Below are 21,637 nucleotides of genomic sequence, written 5' to 3'. Positions count from 1 at the left end.
TCCATCTTCCCAGTATCCTTCCGTCCATTGTATCCTTTGATTTACTTTTCCTGCCTTTCTACTTACCTTGTATCCTTCCTTCCTAGTGATCCTTCCTTGTGTCCTCTTCTTCTTTTGACAGGTTCCATATGTAAATCTTGACCGCTGTAAAATATCTTGGATGTATGGACAAATGTGGAATTTTGATATAAAACTGCATCTAATAAATTCAGATAAAGGGCAAATGAACAGTTTTAACTTCTGGTTTCACTACATTTAATTTACAAGGTGGCCATATTGGATTTTGAGATCAAGGTTGGTGAGAAACCAACTCAGAGTTTAAGACACTTGGGGATCTCTGATAAGTCTCACAACTTCAAACTTTTTACAAAAGCAGCATCAGGCCAATGGATAACTTTTTTTAGTTAATATAACATGGCGAAAAAGTCCTTGTTAACTTTATCAAAAACAGAACTCCCTATAAATAGCCCGTTTGAGTTATATCAGGGAGTTTCATTTTAGGCCAACAGCCAAATGCTGTCTTGCACAACATACAATGTAACCCAAAAATCTCCTTAAAACAGAGTCCAGTCAAAACTAAAGGCTCTGGGTCAAGTCACTTTTTCACCAGTTCATCCTCACGCTCCCACCTGTGTACTGACCTATTAATTAAAGTTTTTTTTTTTATGGAAACAGGTTTTCAGGAATTCTGGAGCTAGAGAAATTGTCAAGTCTTTATGTATAATCCTATTGTATATTATTGTCCAAAGACTTCATAACACCCCTTCTTATGGATATTTTGTAGTCTACCTTAGAAAACGAGCTGAAAACCCAAGTTAGCACAGCAGGTATGAAATGGCCTCAAGGTGGGTCCAAGTGAATGCGTGGCTGGTCCAAAACAGAGTGGCTGAAGTCAGGGATGATACCATCAGATGGAAAACCTGCTAAGACCTAAATCGGTTATGCCGGCAGCTTTAGAAGTCCCAGCAGAGATTTAAAGCAACCCAAAAGCCATGGACTGGACCGGTCACACCTCTAGAGCACTTTATTAGAACAGGGATGTTTATAGAGAACGTTTCATAGTCATGTGGCTCAAACAGTCCAACGAGAAATCTGCCCCAGCCGTCTGTATCGCGCGTCGCCAGCGAGCCTTTGCAGAGCACGACGTGTAAAGCTTTACCCCCCCCCCCCCATGTTTCCAATGCAAGCCCCCTGCCCTCAAACCTAATTTGAAGTTTACAGGCTTTATTAAAAGAAAAAGCTCACTGTCGCCGCCGACACAGGTGGCTGAAAGCACCGTTAGCTTATATTACATTCTGTGGCCCGATGATTGTTCCACAATAACAGCTGACATTTCTTTAACATAAATAACGCAGCCATGAGTCTGCACTGGTTAATGAAGAAAACGGAAAAAAAACAAAGAAGATGTCCAACTGCAAAAAACAAACTTCAGAGGACAGTTGGTGATGAAAACCAAGTGCTTTGAGCTCTGAAAAGAAAAAAAAAAAAAAAACAGTACAGGTACTGTGGGAGCGGGATATGTCCCTGGTCCGTCTATCCGCTACATTTTAACAATCACTACTTCAGCCCAGAACTTGCGGCTATCTGTAGGAGAATAGCAAGTTCAAAGCAGAGGAATCCTGCAGCTTCTAAGTAACTAGCTGTCACAACAGTCTCACGCTCAGCTACACACACACACACACACACTCACACACACACACACACGTCACTTAAAAAACAAAAATAATTCGCTTAGTGGTCCTGAAGGTACAGTCTGTATGACCTATGAGGACCAGCCTTAAAATACACTTGGCCCTGAAAGCGCAGGTAGCACATCTGGATCAGGGGATACAAACATTACTAACCGCTGGTCCGCTATTCAAAAGGAGAGGAGGGAAAAAAAAAAAAAAGAGGCGTCGACGTTCACTGCACGACAAGCAGAAAAATACCAAAGCTTTTGTATGGAGTCACTTTGCTGGTTCCCCACGCTGGGTCTGCGCCTCGCAAAGCGTTGGCTGGTCGGGAGCCCATTAATCACAACTTCAACCTATGCAGTACTTCACATCTAGCACACGGTTCTTATGTAGTGTAGCACTACCACATGGGTGTGTATTACTGGGGGGGGGGGGGGGGGGGGGGGGACTCCAGCAGAAAGTCTTTTCTACAGATGACCTAATACTGTGCTGAAGTCTTCAGGGGCGGGGGGAGTTGGGGGGAGGGGGGGAGGGTGGTTGAGGTACACAACACTTCAACCAAACTGCAGAGATGCAGGAATTCAAGCAGCACAAAAATATTAATGAAGAACGCACGATCTCTGAAGGAAACAAAAAATAAAATAAAATATGAAAACATCCCTGCTTTCATGTTTCTAAATACAAAACTTCAGTGTAACAAGAGGTCCTTTTTCCGGCTGTTTTTTGTCTTTTCTTCGTTAAAACCGATAAAACTCGAGTCCTCTGGTGTCGTGAGTGGTATGGGATGACGGTTTGCCTTTTTTTTTTTTCTCAGTTTGTTTTTGTTTTGTTTTTTTTTCTTATATACTTGAAGATGTGGTAAGCATGCAAGCCTCGTAGAGGAGGGGCCCCCGGAAGGGCAGATGGGTGGGCTGGAGGTGAGACACGGCGTCTTCAGGCCAGGGCTGGGAAGGCCTCGGGATCATCCACGTTGGGGACTGACGCTCCACCGGCCTGGCGGGGCAAACACAACACAGCGAGCTTAACGTCAGCCAGACTGGTGGCTGGTAATACCGTTTATGCTTCAGAAACACACTGCAGGCTAGTAATGGCTAAAGGAACACCGTCCTTTACTCCTGTCCTCTCTGCTGCAGGAGCCACGGCCAAACCAGGTTACAGCGGTCCAAGGTGCAAAGTATATTTTGTTTCAGTCATTCCTGAATCGAGGCTCATTTTTTTTCTGTAAACTTTTGAATGATCCATTTAAACCCAGCCAGTCACGCTAAACATCAGCGTCTTATAGCGCTTACATTCAGATCCATTAATGGAAATCACCATGGTGAAGCAAATTCATTAAATAAGACTTCTGACGAGGCGGAGCGTTGCCTACTGGGCTCAAATGATTCGAGAACCTTAATTTCTAAAATTCCTTAAGGCAATTATCTGCGTTGAGGCTTCGTTAAACACCGTGTAAGTAGTCAGGGCACCGTGTTTCTGCTGGACAATGCTCTCGCTAACGATAGCCTATGCTGCTGATGTGTGGACCCCCAGCTCTGTCCTGAACTTTGTTCCCGTAGCAGAACGATGAGTGATGCTTGAAAGCGAAGCAGCGTCTGGTTGCAGTTTAACGATGTTGGGAACAACAAAGCAGAGCTCCCTCACTGCAGGGTGATCAGCACTTTAAGAGCAGGTTCCACTACAAACCTGCAGAGACGTCTCAGAACCGTTTATCGTGCAGCTAAGTTTGGTTCTGGTCTGTGGATTTGTTTGCAGCTTTTTGTTCATTTGGGAACTTTAAAAAAGTATCACTTGGCACTTGGGTACATTAATGGGATCCATTTAATTTGGATTATGCTTTTGATGTTAAAATAAATCCAGTCTACAGTATGAAAGGAGCCATATTTCCATGCAGTACTGATGTGAATTTTGAGCAAACTTTTAAAATGTCCCAGAAAAGGAAATGCAAATCAGACGACTTTCATTCTACTGGTTTGTAGCAAATTAACCAGGCGACGCAAAGCGGAATGTCGCCATACGTTGGCTGTAATAAACAGGAAGTAGATGTTGCTAACTAGCACAGACCATAGATCAGTAATGGAGCGAGGCTTTAAAGAAGTCATCACTTGGAAATCAGACTTTTTCATGTTAAAACTTGTGAGTTGGTGTTGGGCCCTAGTTAAAACCTTCCAGAAAACCAGGAATGTGAAAGTGACTGAAGCGGACGCTAAACTGCCGAGGCTCAGATGTAACCGCAGATTAAGTTTCTGTAGATCGTTTATTTAACGCTGAACTGTCGCTTTACTGCGAGGCATTGCAGAGGGTCAGGCTCGGTCCGCCATTATTTACAAGCGATTTATTAATTAAACAAACCGACATTATGATAGTTCTGCGATACTGTCACTAGATGGCGCCACATCTGTTTATATCCGCTAATGGTGCCCAGTGCTGAGGCTATTTTAATCCACAAAAAAAGGAGCATTAAAACATTAACAGGTGGTGTATATAACTTGGTGTATATAACCATATTTTCTCATGATCAAACGGTGTCTGGTCTTTTTTAATAAGCATATTGCGTGGCTATATAGCTTTAAACTTTAAGTCTTCAACACTTGTTCCTGCCACAAAACCCCCCAAAGCTCTTCAGGAACCATCTTTAGACCAGACTGCTGTCATGTGAACCACGCTGATTTAATCTCATCTTAAGTGCAACGTTAGTGAGAAATGAATGCCCTCCACAGCCAGCTCATTGATGAGCAGTGACTGCTGGCCTCACCACTGGCATGAGGTCAGCCAGGCAGCTTGGAATGGCTGGACTGCTTTGTTATTTCATAGCCACGGTGTTCCACGGTGTTCAGCGCTTTTACTGGCTGCTCCTGCTCTTGCAGCGGGGACTCTGAACCGTTGTTTTTTTTAGCAGCAGCGGGGGCTTTTGTTGTTACCTTTTCAGAGCGTCCTCCCCCGCGTGCCGTCCGGCTGCCTCCCCCGCCGCGGCCCCCCCTGCCTCCACGAGCGCCGCCACGCCCGCGTCCAGGACGGCCAAGGTCTCCGAAGTTGATCTCCAGCTGAGATGTGATGTCGTTGGCAGGTTTGCGGAAATGGTGCTCGGAGGACTCGTCCACAGCGCCCTGCTGGTGAAAAACAGACTAACCGCACTTAGACCAGCAACGAGGTGCCACGGTAAACAAGTTCTGACGAATCAGCCATCAGTGTCTTCAGACTCCTCAGAAACCCAGGTACCTTTTGGTAAAGAGCATTAGCCTCTGCTTCCGTTTCCGCCGCGTCGATCAGAGCAACAACAGGCCTCTGAAAGAGACGACAAATAGAAAAAAATGACTTTCTCTAACCCTAAAAAAAGTTGACTTTTTTAAAAACAGGCTGGTTCCTATAAAATGTTTTAAGTGAACAACGTCTGCTGAGGAGAGATGGGTTTGAGTTGAGCACACAGCAGCAGAGGACCCGTCAGGCTTCTGATTGGATCTGTAGGCCGTCTCCTTCATCATTTAGCTGGGCTGGGACACATGGACAAATCTCAATATATGTTTCTTTTCATAAAGTAATACTAAAAAGGCATCTCTGATGGGGCTGGGTATTGTTAAGAACCTCACAATTTGATTAATAATGGATTCCACAATGATTTTTTTTTTTTTTTTTTTTTTTTTTTTTTTTTTTTTGGTATAAAAGGTAGAAGTGCAGAGTTTTTAGAACCTGTCATAACATTTTAGCTACTTATTAACATTTTGTCCATATGAACAGCCATAGTATACCAGTGCATGTATTCATAGTTTTGAGCAAAAACTTGACAGAACCGTATCAACGTTTAAAGTGCATGTAAACCTAAATTATTCTCCTTTCCTCTAACAAACTAAAAAAAGATCTGCAAATTATCTCAAAGTAACAGATGTGAAAATAAAGCAGTAGAGCAGTGATATTTGTGGAGAGCCAACGTTAAAAAGAGGATTACAGGACTGGGTTTTGGCCCGGTGGGGAAAGCTGGCCTGGCAGTAACGGACCGGCCCGCTCTCATCAGCTGGGTTGTGAGCGGCGGCGGCAGGAGAAGCCGTGCTGATCAGACCCTAGCATCAGAAACGACCACACTTACATCTTCGCTCTTGGACTTGTGCAGCACATATCCTTTCTTCCACTGGCTGTCGGCTCCCTCGTTGGGCTTGCGGATGTTAAACTCCACCTTGGTGCGCTCCTTGTCCTGCATGGCCTTCCACTCGTCCAGCGTCATCTCTCTGGGGCCTTCCTGTTTCACCTCTTCCACCTCGTTCTCTCTAGAATTAAACAGAGGCGTGTGGGAACTCTGAACAAAGCGCCAGCCCTTTCACCTCTTTACACACTCTGTAATCCTGAGGCCCAGGAGGTCAGAGACAGGGCTTATGCACCACGCTGCAAAGCTTTGCGGCAGAAACATGGCCGCCGACAGGACAGCGCGTGTTTAGGCGCCCGTGTTCTCATAGACGAGACGGACAGAAGCGGCGGGCAGCGGTGCCTCGCTACAGAAAACATCTGGCCAGAAGCAGAGCCTTACTTGTTCTCAGAACCGGCGGGTGCGTTTTCCTCTCCCTCTGGGGCCGTCTCAGGAGCAGCAGTGGGTTCAGCCTCACTGAAAACAAACAAACAGTCATACGTTGACCGGATCCAGCTTACTGCGCTTTAAATAGAATCAGTACGACAAACAGCGCGACATCAGAAAGCTAAAAGCGCCTCACGTCCGACATCAAACCCGGCGCCGCTGTGTTTGTTACGGAAATAGAAGGCGTTCACAGCGGCGGCACAAAGGGACCCAGCCGCCCGTCACTGTCCCCGTTGTTCCTTATTTTCAAGACTCACCTCACTTCATCCTTCACGTTGCCCCAGTTGTGTGAGCCGGAGCCGCCGCGCTTCTCCTCGCCTTTTAAACTGGGTAAAAAAAACAAAAACAAAACGCACACGACTTAAAGGAGGAATCTATAACAAGTTCTGCAATATGCCGTGCATCCAACAAGCCTCTAATGTGTGTGAAGACATGCAACTCCAGGACGCCTGTGTGCCATAAAAAATAAAATAAAAAAGAAAACTCGAGGCTTTTCCAGACCCAAACGTCCACTTTGCGCCGAACTGGAGTCTTTGCTTTGGGAAGGATCAACAATCTTTGTCGCATTTGTTACTATGGTGACATTTGCTATGGGACAGGCACCAGCTTAGGATGTACACGGACAACAGACTCAGTATTTACAGTTAAACAAATACAGAAATAATAGTCTTAGGGTCTGAGGATGAGTGATTTTTCATCATCTACATTTAATCGTGGAATAATACGACAGTTAAACTGGATTATATTTGGAAGTGTGTTTTTTTAGGCCTGAACTTAAAGGAGTTATAAGTAATATTGACACCTTTTGAGGCAAATTGGTTTGCCAGTCACAACAATCTAATATGCTGTTTTTTAACGGTGTGAATCCCTTCTGAACTTTTACTTCCACAGTACAGGTCTATGATGCTGTATTTTGTTCTATTTCTGGTCTGCTTCTCTTACTGGCTTACATGTTTGCAGGCTGCAGCTCTTTTGCCAAGATAAAATACCAATGCTGTGCTCTGTGCTGGGAACTCTCATATGATTGGCTCAGGAATCAGGAAGTAAACACGGGCTGCACACTGAACCAAAGTAGTTCTGGACCATACCTCTAGGTTTGAAAGTAGAAAAACGTGACTAATACATTGTTGATGGAGAGGACCGGTTATTTACAGGGAACGTTACTTCCATCCCAGGTGACAGATGAGAATGGTTTAAGTTGATTTTACAGTGAATATCTTACTTATAGCTCCTTTGAATCAGTTCCCTTTCAAAACATATCAAACCATGACACAAGCACAATTTGTGAACCTTCAATTCTTTATTCTGTCTCTAAAATTCAGAAGCACTTTTGTGTCGATGCTTCAGCATCTGGACCATCTTTGATCAGGCTCCGTCTAAGAACCACAGGCCCACTTTAAAAAGTGGGATTTTTAAAGTGGGCCTTGGGGGGCAAAAACAAACAATAAATTCCAATTTCAAATTTTAATAAGTCTGTATTTATATGTGGACCCTCATCCTCAAACTCTAAACACTGATGGCTAAAGTGCTAAATAGTCCATTTAAGTATCAGTAAAAAAACAAAAAAAAAAACAGGGGTTGAGTTGTAGCAAACGGAATAATAGGAATAATCTCTGGAAACTCAACCACGTTTTAAAAACTTCCCTTCTCTGTACTTATCCACACCTGAGATTTCAGAGCATACTGCAAAACACTGATTCAGCAGAATTATGTATAAACACTGGGTTAAATTCTAAATTCTAGCCCAGTAGGAAACAACACACAGAAGTCTGAGGGCGCCGACTCGCTGCTTGACTGGCCCTGACTGGTGGCAAACACAAAGAGCTGTTTTTTTCCCCCGGGTCAGTGAAAGCATCATGTTTAAGTTCACACAGATGGTGTGTGGATGTGGGTGCAAAAGGTGTGAAAAGCAGGTCACAAAGACGTCTCTGGCTGCGAGATTCAGCAGATAATGTCACAGCAAGATTACTGTTTTTGTCCTTTTGGACTTTAAACCCTTTCAGTCGTGGAGCATTGCTGGAAAATGTACACACAGCCAAGGGTAGAGTTTCCAACATCTCAGAAACACACACAGCTTACAGATACCACCGCTCACCGTGCTAGCTGCAAATAAAAGCTGCTAAGACAGTTTAAAATGTCCACTTAGACATCCTGTCTTAGTCTTAAAATAACCCACAGCGTGATGTCACCTCCGTTCCTAATATACTTGATAATGACAAAGAGAGAAAGAAGCAATATTAAAACGCAGCTTGTATCGACACCTGATTCGGTGTTTGGCAGCTTTACAAACAAGACTTCAAACCATCACATCTACATAAAAGGTTTAACCCCAAGCTGTAGACACCCATCTAGCCTGACAAGATAAGCATTTTATTTTCCACCTGATAAGAAAACACTTCAGATGAGCCACACGCAGCACTTCATCTTACTTGCGTGTGACTCTCTACAGCGGCAATGCCTCGCCGCTCACTCACCTTTTGTCACTGGTGCTGTGTCTGTCGAAATCCCGTTTCCCGCGCGAGTCGAAGCCCTCGCCGCGGCCCATGCCTCGTCCTCGTCCGCCTCGGCCTCCCCGGCCGCCGCCGCGGCCCCTCGGGGGCCTGTCTCCAGAGGGCCTGACGGACAAGCACAACAACAGGCAGTGAGCGGGGCTTTCCTTGGGTCAGCAGGACCCCTCGCCTGCCGCCGTCTGGGCCCACGCGGCGTCCGTCGCCGGCGATGCCTTTCAGTTTGTAGCACATCATCAGAAACAGCTTTATTTCCACAGCGCCGTAGCTTCAGGGGACACATTAATATGTTTAGAAAGGGCGGCTTCCGGTTGTTCTGTCACATGTTGGTTTCAAATTACATCACATGATGTTGGTAAGCTCTGGTCCTTTTAATAAAAAAAACAGCTTATTGTTTCTGAGCGCAAGCACAGAGCTTTCTCTACAGCCGGTCCCAAACTCTGGAATAATTTACCACCATGCGTATCAGACTTCCTCTGATCATTTCTAAGTCTCATCTTTTCTCCTTGGCTATTAATACTCAAGAGGATGCTGGTGTTTGTTGGTTCTATGCCAGTGTTTTTCTATGTTTAATCTCCCAGATGGTTTTTAAACAATATTACTGAATTCTAAACTAGTGTTTTTTTTTTTTTTTTTTTTTTTTTGTACAGCATTGTGTTTAAATTTGTGTTTAACCAGCATTGAGCCTGGCTCAGGCAGGTGCCCGGTAAGCCTCGCAGCCCTTCCCATCATGCAGCTGACCACCCATCAGTCTCTCACTTGTCTGCGGGGAAGTCGGCGCCTCCCTCCGGCTTGTCCTCCGCCGGCTTGTCGAAGCGCCGCTCACGGGGCGGTCTCCGGTCCGGCCTCTTGTCTGCGGGCCGCCCATCCCCCTGGCCGCCTTGATGCTGGGACCCAGGCTGACCCTGCTGCTCCGGCCTTCTGCCCACCCGCCTGATTCCTGCAAAGCAACAGAGAGAAAACAGGGTGAGCGTGAGCATGCCATCCCAGAGACGTGCAGCCCTCCGCGGTCCATTCACCGCAACCACGGTGTGTATATTTATACACGCTGTCATGCTTCTGCTCACATGAACCCTTCTCTTTCACCGACTTATCGTTGCCGGTCATTAAAGCTCGGACTGAACTCTGCAGAGCTCCGCTCCGGACTGACACCGGCGGCATTCGGCAGGTGTTTGCCGAGCGAAGCCCGCAGCAGGAGCAGAGCAGCAGCATCAGCCGTAACCCAACACCGCGCCTCCCCATCGGATGCTAGAGGAGCATATCTGCGACACACGGCGCTCCGCTCCGGGCTCTACCTCCGCGTCTACGCCACCAGCCCGCCGACACGTGCGTGCGGCTCGCCTCGTCCCTCCGTCCTCTAACAACAACAACAGCAGCCCAGGGTCCATGTTGACCTCCCAGCAGCAGCTAATGGAGCTAAGCGGCGCCGTGCACGGCAGCCGCGGACGGAGCTGCAAGAGAAAGCTTTAAGCGGGACCACGGGAGCCGCGTTTACCTTCCTTCTTCAGGGGCACCGGAGCCAGAGACTCCTCCTTTTTGTCCAGCAGCGGGGTTTTCCTGTCCTTCTGGGACTCCTTCTTCGGCTGCTTGGCGGCTTGCGCCGCGGTCTTCGCGGACCCAGCGGCGGCCCCCTCCTTCTTCTTGTTTTCGGCGGCTTTCAGGATCTCGAACGGGTCGGACTCGTCGTCCAATAGCTGGTCGAACCTGTTGGTCACGACGCAGCCGAAGCCTTCTTGCAAGTGTCCGGGCATGATGGCGCCCCTTCGACGGGATTCACCTCCGATTCTACGAGGCTTGATGCGACCGAATCGCTCGGATGCTGCCACAAGATGGCTGAGAAGAGCTGCCCCTTCTCTTCCGGTGCGAGCATCATCCGGGACACCGAGCCGCCCGCCCGCCCGCGCGCGCGCGCCACTCTGAGCACGCGGCGGACTCCGTGAGTTTGTTTACAATCGTGACGAAGTGCTTCTCGGGATGTTTTAGCGCGACACCGGTGAGAGAAGCGGTGTCAGTCAGGCGGAGGCATCGGCTCTGCTCCGGGAGCGCGACGCTGTTTCTGTCGATTCATTTTCAAAGGCCGGTTCTACCAAATCGACATCGTGTTGTAGCAACTAGAGAGATAAAGCACATTTAATTGCTGTGAAATAATCCTATGCAGGTTTGACCTGTCTGGTAGATTTAACCAGGACCCGGGTGCAAGGTGGTCTTTGTTAATATATCCAACAATCTGGCCTTTTTTTTTTTTCTGTAATCACGAACTCAAATCAGGTTTCACCAATCACACGGCAGCTTTAATAGAATCTGTAACTAGAACAAAACAGTCTATTTCCGGTTTGGGCATTTTACATAGACTATGTTTAATTTCTAACTAAACTGGATCAAATGTCTTACAATGTTTAATTTGTACTAAAGGGCCACAGTGTGCAACAAAACAACACAAGTCCCCCACATCACTACACCACCAGCTGCTGCATGGAAGCATGGTTCCAATTCTCTAAATTCTGACCTTATCCATCTAAATGTCGCAGCTGAAATCAAGACTCAACCTGGCCAGGTAGCAGTTCTCCCAATCTGTCCTCATCCAGTTGTGGGGAGCCTGTGTGTTCTCCGTGTCTGGTTCTTATCTGACTAGAATGGCCCCCGGTGTGGTCTTCTGCTGCTTCAAGGTTCTGTGTTGCGAGTAGTGATGGGTCATGCTCATAAGCATTGACTCTGACAGCGGATGCTTTGTAGTGAGTCAGAAGAGCTGTCTCTCCCCCCCCCCCCCGCATTTCACTGCTCAGTTTTCACTGAGTGGCTCTGCTCAGCAGAACTTTGTTTTGACCGACAGCATGGTGGCCCTGTTATCTTGATGAGCCCCTCATCCAACGAGCAGAAGAACCGCTGAGCTGGTGGCAGGCCGTGGACTCAGTCTTTCCACATCTGGTGAAGGTGATGGAGGGGAGACTGTTGTGGTAACATCTGTTCTTTTCGGGGAAAGCGTATTCAAAAACAGACCTGATACTTACCAAGAGGAGAAACTGCATCAGCCCATCCAAGCTGAGACAACGACAACGTCCACCGAGGACATAGTTTGGATCCTGAGTTTGCTTCTGTTCGGTGGATGTCACTTGTTTTTGTGTTAAATAATAGTAAAAAAAAAATGAATAAGAATGCCTCTTTCATAACGGAAGATATACAAGTATACGACTTCTCATAAAAATTCTAAATGCAAAATGATTTATTAAACATACAAAATATTCATATCTGCAACTCAAGCTAAAGTAAGAGGTCACAGATGATAATGAATAGAGAGCCATTTAGGAACTTTTGGCTCTTCTTTGGGAGCCGAGCCAAAAGAGCCGAACTTCCCATCACTAGTTGTGAGACAGAATATAGCATACTTTGGTTGCAACCAGTTGAGCCACAGCTGTGGTTCTATCATCTCAGGCTGGTCTCCCCATTCTACCCTGACATCCTCTTTCTCTAGCAGAGTTCATATAAATGGATTGCTTTCTGGGAACAGATCTGGGTTTTAAGAGTAGTGTATAAATTCTTAATAGGGCTTGGCAGGGGAGCTCCCATTGGCCTGCTATATCCATTCCAAAACCAGCAATGCTGTCTGTTCGGGGTCATTGTCCTATGGGGACACCATATTGTGTCCAAGTTTCAACCGTCTGATGTAAAGTGTCACTATCAGAAGAAACTGGAAGAATATTTAAGAACAGGAAGCATCAAGGCTCAGAAGATCCTGGAACACCAGCTTCACCGTCCACACTGCAGCCAGTTTAACATCAAGATGGACTGAGAGGGTCTAGACCAGGGTTCTTCAGTTCCGATCCTCCAGGGCTGGAGTCCTGCAACATTTATTTGTTACTCTGCTTCAACACAGCTGAGTCAAATATTCAGGTCATTAGCAGGACTCTGGAGAACGTGGCTGCTCACCGATGAGGTAAATCAGCCATTTTATTCAGGTGTGTTGGATCAAGGACACGTCTAAACGTTTCAGGACACCGGACCTTGTGAACAGGAATAGAGGACCCCTGGAGTAGGCTAAGAAAGAAGTACCAACTCCAAAAGTAGCACCTTTAAGCGCGGCTGAAATTAGCAGCTGCCTGCATGGAAAAGCTGATCGTCTTCTAGTTTTCAAACCTGAAAACACTGTACGCTCAATCATGGTGGTGGTAGTAGCATCAAACTGAGCGTCTGTATCGGTGCGCTGCACACACTGGATGAAACAAAGAAGGAGGTCTAACTCCAAACTCAACAGCACAATCTGCTAGATGTCCTTTAGATGTTTTAAACTACCTTAGAACGTTAGTAATCAGTAAACTAAGAGAACATACAGAGGTGATCCTGTAAGTACACCATTAATCACCTGCGCGTGGCTAAAGTTTAAGAAACATCCCGTTTCTTCATTCATTCACTGTTTTCGCCACCAGTTGTCCCAGTGGTCGTCTCACCACTTTAAGCTCAATATACCATCCGTAGTTTTTGCTATGCGGTGAAAAGACTCCCAGATCACAGACGGCGTTGCTATTCAGCTGCTCGTTCATTTTCCCCCACAGGGTTTCCACCGAAGCCTACGTTTTGGATCGTAATCTGACCGAAATACCCAGTGCTGATCCATTTTCAGTTTACCAGAAGAATCCACCATGATTTGATTTTAAAAGCTCTATTTCAGAAGACTATGATGTTCCTACGGCCTTTGGGGGGGGAATAAGTGGCCAGTAGCGTCACAGATCCTCAACCACATTTAACAGTGGGCATGGTGTGCTTTTGTACATATTCCTTGCATGCCAAACCCACATGGAATGATTGTTGCTGAAAACCTCAATCTCATCTGACCAAAGCATGTGGCTCCAGTAGAGTTTAGCTACTCCAAATATTTCTGACAGTAGGATAGAAGAGACTGTCTGGTATGCCTCCAAAACAACCCACTGGCCTGTAGATACAAACTAATGGTTGATATGGAGACTTGAGGAGCTGAAAATGCCACTCTGCTTAAGATTTCTCTGACAGAAGCTGTGGAGAGGTTTCTTTTTAAAGGATCATAGCGCAAGTTTGAGAGTATCTGCACAAGTCTGCCCTCTCTGGCGACGAGTTGAAATGACGCCAGTGTTGCACGCGCGCGCGTGGGAGAAGAGGAAAAGCATCTGCCGCTGTGACGGCGTAATGTCTTCTGAAGCTAAAAGTTATAAATATTGAAGTTAGCTCGTGTTCTCTCACTAATACAATGATTATAGCGGCGACTCAACAAAGTAGCCAGGTGAACGAGAACCTGCAGCGATCGCATCCACGCGCACGCCCAGAGAATTCGGCCCGAATCATCTCTCATGAACGGACTAATGGACTCATTTTAAACGTTGGGCAATTGTTAGAGCATGTATGGGAATGAAAAGAAATATTAACTTCAAAACAGCACCATGCGACTTTAACCTCCCTTATCATCTTGATCGTTGTGGGCCTACCCCATCGTAAATTACTGATCAGCGGTTTCAAGGAGCTTTGATAAACTGAAAGGTCATTGGTTATTTTTACTAAACAAAAAAAACCTCAACATGCGTTAAGAATCAGACAAAAATATACATTTATTTTTACACATCTTACCCTGGGGTGTCAGCAATAAGGTAAAGGAAGTTCAATCTCAAGAAAATAAAAAAGATTTCATGTTTGATCTGGTAAAAAGTAAGAAGAATAGCAGTGAAAATAATGTTTCCAGAGAGAGAAACCTTGCATCAAAAAACTGCTACTGTATCTCATTGAGATACTGCTGATAATGTTCGCCGTCAGCACTTTTTTCTCTAAGGTTTCTTCTGACTGCTCTCTCGAGCTCAAGAAGCTTTGAAAAGAAGACCTCAGTCATTTCATCATCAAGGTCCATCTGGAACGTAAAAGAGAAGAACATTTGGATTAGCTTCTGAATGGTGTTAAAATGACATCTGTGCACTTTCAAACTTTCCAACATCTATTCTCTCAGGCTCGGCTCTTCCGTAAATCATGACGGGAACACCTCACTGAAGAAGACGCTAAGCTTCTTCCTTTTATAGTCACGATGGTTCCAGTAGGACAGAGCTGGTAAAACGTTTGCACGCACATCTTTTAGACATGAATGTCATTATTTTGGGAGGTTTACATGAGGCTTTTAAGACATTCTTTTCTCAGGGTGACATAGTTACACAACAGGCAACCTCAGAGTTTTATTTTACTTTTTGGAAACTAGAATCAGAAGCAAGCCTTTTAATTTATTGCTGATTTCCTCTAAACCACACAAGGTCAAACTTATTCATACAGGCCCAAAACAGTAGAGTCATTACCTACTAATACTGAGCTAAACGTCATTTAGAGAGTTACTGAGTATCTACATACTTCGGAAGCCATACGCAAGCTTCTGGTACTATTTTGACTGAATATCTGACCACTTCTCCTTTAATGGCTGGCTTCCTGTCACCGGCCCACTGCCGCGCATCAAGCAGATGTTATAAAGCTGAGGACGAGTTTGGGATCACCGTCCTGCTGGAACACCCACCTTGGTCTACATTTCAAACCTTTTCCTGACATCCTGCAGCCATCTGGTCAACTCTAACGTTAGTCCTTTGTTGTCCTGAGTTAATTCACTCTGTGCACACAACCAACAAATCAGACTCAGTTTGACGCTGCCCCCACCACGTCTGACAGCTGGAACATGGGTCTCAACTCGACTCCTTCAACCAATCTCGTCAATATGAGGCAACAGCTCAGTGTTTTTGTCCTCGAACCATCAAACTTTTCTCCAGAAGGTATTTAAGCTTGTCCGTGTGGACAGCTGCAGATTTCAGTTGATCTGAACAGCGGTGCCTTTAAGGCAGGCTCTTCTTTCTTGGTCAGCGTCCTCTCAGTCCAAATGATCTAAAACCAGCTCCTTCATCGTGGACACCTGGTATTCCAGTATCTCCGCGTTCGGTTTGAGCCTCGGCGGTTCCTGGGTCGCTCGTGAACGTCCAGGCTTAATCATTTGGCGCTCTAACTGCACAATGACGCGAGACAACCATCAGAACTGCCTTTGTAATGAATGAGGCAGTTTACATTCGGCACTTGGAGCATCCCCAACCTCAGCCTCAGCCCTACTGTGAATGTACGGACTACACCTAAAAGTCACATCGGTCGCAGGAAACCAACCAGTTAAAAAAAAAAAAATCTACCAATGCAGGAAAAATGCCGTGGACTACCAGCACTTGGAATCATCCTGTTACATTAAAGTGCTTTATATTTATTTTATTGCCTATCAAGTCTGAATTCTGTCTGGACCACCTTGATGGGGAGATAAAGTGCGTGTTTGTTCACAACTCTCAAAATAACGTTTAACCAAATATTAGTAGAGGTGTGTGTTTATATCAGACTGTATGTATAATTGTGACCCAGCGGGGATGATTGGAAATCCGTGATAAATTCAAAGTTGCTGACCCAGATCTTGTCCCATGTTGGAAAAAGCAAGAAATCGTTATAATCTTCAAACTAATATGAGATACATATGGTGACCTGGATGTGCGTATGGAAACTTTTCACCTGCACAATAGATAACTGAGCAAAGTATAAGCATTTATCTACTTATTGCTGTACAAACTTTAGTCCATCAGAAACGGCTTGATTCAGCAGGCTTGTTCACACAGACAAGGAACTTGACTTCGGTTCACCTTTGCCTTCCCGGCTCTCCAACCTTTTACTGTAACTCATCTAAACTGGAGCAGAACCTCCACAGAACAGGTGTTACTCACTCTGCGAGGTTCAGTGTAGTTGGTCCCAAGCCCGGATGTTAGACTGTGGTACTTTGCTCTCGGATCCAGAGCCTCTGGCTTTTGAAGAAACAGCCAGTGCTGTGACGGACCAGAGCAGAGGTTTACGTTTACTCCAAGCTTTACACTCCACACGCTAAAGCCAATCAGACGGTATATTCTGGCTGATTACATACCAGCGCCTCAGCTCCATTGTACGGCGTAAGCGTAAAGGTGTTGGTGAAAATCCGGATCTGTGTCCAGAGAGCAGATCACAAGGTAATCAACAACCCGAATGTGGTTTAAGGCAGATTTATTTTGCAAAGACATGCAGAATAAATAAAGAGCCGCCCACCAGCCACATGATGGGCATGATGAGAGTCCAGAAGAAGGAGGGGAGGATCCCATAGGTCAAATTGGTCATCACCAGGCCCGGACAGATGACGGAGGAGAACAGCCCCTGTCACAAAGAGATGTGTGCCGTTGTCTGAATTCGAAATAAAAGCTTCCATGCGGATTCTTGTGCCATCACAGAGTGCCAGACCAACCTGCTCGTTCTTGTGTCTGTTGAGCGCTAAACTGAGCATGTCCGAAGCATATTTGGAGGAGCTGTAGGGCTCCTTCCCTCGCCTGTGCTGGATGTCCTCGATGCTGAAGGCCGAGCGCCTGGCGTTGCTCGAGGATGTCCACACCAACCTAGAGGTGTGACCCGGCTGACACAGTAGCGGCTCCAGCTCCCTGATCTGAAACGACGACACACGCGTGTCAGGCCCAGTGGAATCTGATGCAGAGAAATCTACGGCAGGCCGGAGGTTATCTCAGAAATAATCAAACCATTAAAATCACTAAAAAGATAGCTAATTCGTTATTTAGATACAAAAATGGAAAATGTTATTCATGGAAATAATTACATCAGCTCCAAAAAAAAAATTAAATAAAAATGCATCACAATATATGCAAGTAATTTTATGATCCCTGCTGCAGCCGATCTTAAACTCTTTTTACGTGTCAGCCTGTACAGTGGGCGGTGCTAGCACTGCTGCGATCAAGCTGATTGGTTAGACTTAATGGCCAGGTTAGCCAAACCGTAGCAGTTAACAGTATTTTATGGATCCCTGCAGCATATATACAATAAAAAAAGACAAATAAATGCAGGAAAAAAAAGAGGGTTATAAAATATCAAATCAACTTTGGTCAACGAATTTCACAAAAAAAAATGTATGTCCTTTTTAATTATATTATGACAGATACAAATAAACATTTATTTATTTACTCAATCAAGGGCCCTTTGACCTAGCCTCGTGAGACCATCCTGATCTCGCGAGCTTTCAAGGTTTCACTCGCAGATCAGTCTGGCTACTCTCCGTTAAAGAAAATTTGGAGCCGTTCACCAAACGAACGTCCAATCAGCGTTGGCTTTGAGGCGGGTTGAGGTGTGACGCAACGAGAAGCGCGACAGTTCAGTCTAAAGAACATGGCGGCTTCAGCCGATGAAACTAGCGTTAGCGTGGCTATCGAGCAAGTTTTATCGGAATTACAGAGTATTTCTTTGCTGAGCTAACGAGCCTTTACCTGCAGCAGCAAGAGTAGCTTGGCTTGTGGTTGTGTTTTCGTCGTCGCTCATAACAGAGTGACGACGAATCTGATTGGTTCATTTGGCCCGTCTATCACCAACATCACCAACGCCAATCAGCTAACCAGTATTTTCGCCCCTTCCCAAAATTACTTCAACGGAAGGTTTCCAGATGGATATGCGGAGCAAATCTATCTGGCGGAGTCAGGTAACCTTTGACCCTCTTTAGGGGGTAAAAATGGTCTCGGCTGATGTTAGTCATTCTTTAACACATCAGTTCCATATGTAAACCGAGGACAATAATAACAACCAATGTTTATTCCCATCCTTTTGCTGTTTGTGTGTGTGTGTGTGTGTGTGTGTGTTGTGGAGTGTAGGGACATGATAATGTGTTATTTGTTTGGTCATGTGACAGTGAATCTGATGCAGGACATCATCTTCATATTCAGGGGGGAAACCTTGGTAATTAAATGTTTATAGCAATCAGCGCTGCCGCACACCTTACAACGTACGTGTTAACCTGTGGTACGCTGCACCCAGGCAATCATCAGGGAGAGGAATGCCACGGTAGAAAACCCAGATGAAATGTTGTGCAGACTTTTGATTTTAGATCGTAAGCGTTTTTCATTCCCACAAAAATACTTTTGGGCCTTTGTCATCAATTTAAAAGTTCCTTATGTGTAGCTATGGCTCAGCAGCGTATGCGGGTTTGAATGCTTATGATAAAGTCGATCTATGATTAAAGTCTGATGTGAAGTGAAATTGAACGTCAGAGGAACCACGGCACGGTCTGCGTCTCCAATGTCTCCTGTCATAAAAATGAGCCTGGGTCAGAGTTGTTGTGAGGCTCGCACATTTTCCCCATCAGCTTTGCTGTTGCGATGACCCGGATAACTGAGAATTTAAACGAGCAGTTAGCTTTTTACAGATCACAACGTTTGCGTGGAAAGTTTCAAAACCTGTTTTACCCAAGCTTTATAAATGAGACCCCTGAACTTTACCAGGTTCTAAAGAACCCACAACAAATGGTTCCACATAACACGTTTGTAAAATGAAAAAAAAAAAAAAAAAAACTATGGGAAAAAAAACACTTGATCTTGGTTTTGATGCCTTACTTCTATTAGCACTTAGGTCCAACGAACCTGATGAACTGATCATCAGCAGCTGAGACCACGTTTTGCTGCTCTGGTTTCCTTCCCCTCCGCCCACTGCCCTGAATGTGACACCTTCTCATATATATTCCGCTGTTACTTTCCGATCTCAGCGGCTGTCTTTGAAGTGCACTTTGTTGATGAAACAACCAAACTGGTTGTTGTACAGTGTTGTACAGTGTGGCGGATGAATGGGGGTTTCTGCAGCGTACCAGGAGAAAATGGCCAAACAGGTTAGTGGCAAAAACTTCCTGAAGGCCGTCTGAGTTGAGCTGGTCCTGCTGGGTTAGGAGACCTTCTGCTGTTGCAAACATGTTGACCACGTTCCTGCGGGTGGCGGTCGGTAAAAGACAAAAACAAGTGTTATACGGTGTTTCAAGGTAACCCCCCCAGCATCAAAGCAAAGGCAACTCTCCTCAGTTTAGATTTCTACCTGGAAAAGAGACCTTTGAAAAATGCTCCGACGTCCACCGTTGGATTAGGCATAATTCCTGCGTTTAGATACAAAAAGTCGACGCGGCTGTACCTGCAGAGACAGACACACGTTAGCTTGCCCCGTCTCAACAGCTGATTCTGCCACGGTGAACCTGCAGAGAGGAAGCTCTTATTGACCTGGCCTTGACCTCCTCCGCAGCACCGATCACTGACTGCACAGATCCAACGTCCAGGGGCAGTAAGTCTACGCGGGCGCCGCCGTGAGCCGTCAGCAGGGCGGCGCGGGCCGCCTCGGCTCGCTCCATGTTTCTGCAGGCCAGACAGAGCCGGAGCTGGCTGTCCTCAGAGAGCAGCCTTTCACACAGGGCCAGACCGATGCCGCTGCAGACACAGACACTGACTGAATCCCCAGACTCGGAAAAAAAATCATGGTAGATAGAAATAAAGTCTTATAGTTTGTTACGCTAAGTTTTTTTTTTTGCTGTTAATAATTACGATCTTAATGCTGGGTTCATCTTCCTCCACCTCACCGTATCCTTTAAAGTTTAAACCCAGTGTTACATCAACCGCTTGCAAATGTTGTCGTGTTACAAACACATACTTCAAAAATCTAAAATATTTGCTTCTGGCCCCCTGCGTTCTGATACCCCTAAATAAAATCCAGTGCAACCAGCCCCAGGCTGACCTGGGCGATAAATCGATTTAAAGTCGATTCATTTCAATTTACATTTTTTTTTAAAGATTTAATTTTTGGAAAACCTGAATTTTATTTTGCCAGTGCACTCATTGAGCTTCCTTGAAGTGAATAGCACACAATGCTGAATATATGTTTAGAAAAATATATTCCGTTTGACCTCACCCGGCAACGCTTTTCATGACCATAAAAGGATTTTCATGATCTCTATGGTCAAAGCGCTGCCTTTAACCCATCTGTCATTAACCCATCTGTCACTAACCTCCCACCTCACCACTGTCTAGCTGTTCCTTGCAGTCATATTCAAAGATCTGGGATAAGACTGAAAAGTTCTTTTTTTTTTTCAGTAACTCAATTCTTTATGAGGGAAACACATTATATGGCCTTTGTTTCTGATAATTGTGATTTTTTTCACCTCCAGCCAATAAAATCATAGCATTTAAGACTAGAATACTGCATCCAGATCAATAGAAAAGCAACATTTCAATGCAGAAATTGGGGCTTAATGAGACATATGTTTAATACTGGGTTATTATAGGTGTTTTGTTTTTCTTTAAAGGTTATTTTATTCTGACAAACAGGCCTCTTGGAAATGCATTTCTAATTGATTGAACATGACTGTAAAGGCCCAACACCAGCTTCACATACTGTCCTCATTCTGTACTGCTGCTGCTCTCCTGGCACCCTCTCATATGCTTTCATATGTTATTAATATACACTAATATTTGCTGTTGTGTCTAATTTAAAGCTGAGAAAGAGGCATTTATGACTTGCAGAGAGCTTCCCCCAAAACACTTAAATAATAAATAAATAACGTCATGGTGGATGAATGAACCCAGCGTAGAGGCTCTACCTGCCTCGGCAGGTAGGACATTTCCTGTCTCCAGCATTTCAGATTCATTGTGAACGGAAACGGATTAATTCGCGTTTTTATAGCAGTGAGAGAAGCTGAGCCTAATTTACCAGTGAAACGGTTTCCAGGTGGCTCACCTGTTAGCTCCCGTTACGATGACAACTTTCTCCATCATGTGCGACTGACGCTGGAGACCGAACAGAAAGGGAAAAGCCGCGAGAAGCTCCGTGGCTTCAGTCCGTCTAAGTCTATCGTCTAAGCAGCTGGACGGCCCATCGTCCGATTCCCCCCGGTCCGTCAGCGACGGCGCAAGCCCTGGTGTGACTGGATGTCAACAGGCAGCCAGCCAATCACCTTCCGCTACGGCAAGTCCAAAAGTCCACAACGGCCAGAAAGCGCGGACTACTTTTTAAAGGGACCTCTTCCAAACGTGTGCTCGCCTCAAGCCTGCCCCCTGGTGTCT

General features: G+C 45.5%; 2 protein-coding genes and 1 long non-coding RNA gene across 5 annotated transcripts; 1 reads left to right on the top strand and 2 right to left on the bottom strand.

Annotated features, from left to right (window-relative positions):
• Positions 1–1,006: 1,006 nt before the first annotated feature.
• Positions 1,007–10,619, bottom strand: LOC105925262 (plasminogen activator inhibitor 1 RNA-binding protein). Of its 2 annotated transcripts, none has more exons than XM_012861009.3 (9): positions 10,234–10,619; positions 9,498–9,678; positions 8,706–8,846; positions 6,489–6,557; positions 6,187–6,261; positions 5,752–5,929; positions 4,890–4,955; positions 4,592–4,795; positions 1,007–2,666 (listed from the first exon to the last, which is right to left on the bottom strand). In XM_012861009.3, exons 1-9 carry the CDS (start codon positions 10,487–10,489, stop codon positions 2,607–2,609), a joined length of 1,230 nt encoding a protein of 409 aa, XP_012716463.2. In that variant the 5' UTR covers positions 10,490–10,619; the 3' UTR covers positions 1,007–2,606. The 2 variants fall into 2 exon arrangements, with proteins under 2 accessions (XP_012716463.2, XP_012716464.2); XM_012861010.3 differs by having other exon boundaries at positions 4,592–4,780; positions 10,234–10,617.
• LOC118563395 lies at positions 9,604–10,496 on the top strand. The gene is made up of 2 exons (XR_004931191.1): positions 9,604–9,704; positions 9,851–10,496. It is a non-coding gene; the product is annotated as an uncharacterized LOC118563395 (long non-coding RNA).
• Positions 10,620–14,283: 3,664 nt separating the features above from the next.
• Positions 14,284–21,480, bottom strand: LOC105925291 (3-keto-steroid reductase/17-beta-hydroxysteroid dehydrogenase 7). 2 transcript variants are annotated; one of them, XM_012861057.3, is made up of 9 exons: positions 21,312–21,480; positions 19,805–20,008; positions 19,626–19,718; positions 19,405–19,519; positions 17,017–17,211; positions 16,824–16,928; positions 16,666–16,722; positions 16,472–16,570; positions 14,284–14,601 (listed from the first exon to the last, which is right to left on the bottom strand). In XM_012861057.3, the coding sequence occupies exons 1-9, from the start codon at positions 21,347–21,349 to the stop codon at positions 14,467–14,469; spliced, it is 1,041 nt and encodes a 346-aa protein (XP_012716511.2). In that variant the 5' UTR covers positions 21,350–21,480; the 3' UTR covers positions 14,284–14,466. The 2 variants fall into 2 exon arrangements, with proteins under 2 accessions (XP_012716511.2, XP_021171259.2); XM_021315584.2 differs by having other exon boundaries at positions 21,285–21,359.
• Between the last annotated feature and the right edge of the window lie 157 nt (positions 21,481–21,637).

The sequence above is a fragment of the Fundulus heteroclitus genome, chromosome 6, assembly GCF_011125445.2.
Source record: "Fundulus heteroclitus isolate FHET01 chromosome 6, MU-UCD_Fhet_4.1, whole genome shotgun sequence".
NCBI classification, from domain to species: Eukaryota; Metazoa; Chordata; class Actinopteri; order Cyprinodontiformes; family Fundulidae; genus Fundulus; species Fundulus heteroclitus.
The sequence above is the reverse complement of the archived record's forward strand: the minus strand, read 5'-3'. Positions and strand labels throughout refer to the sequence as shown.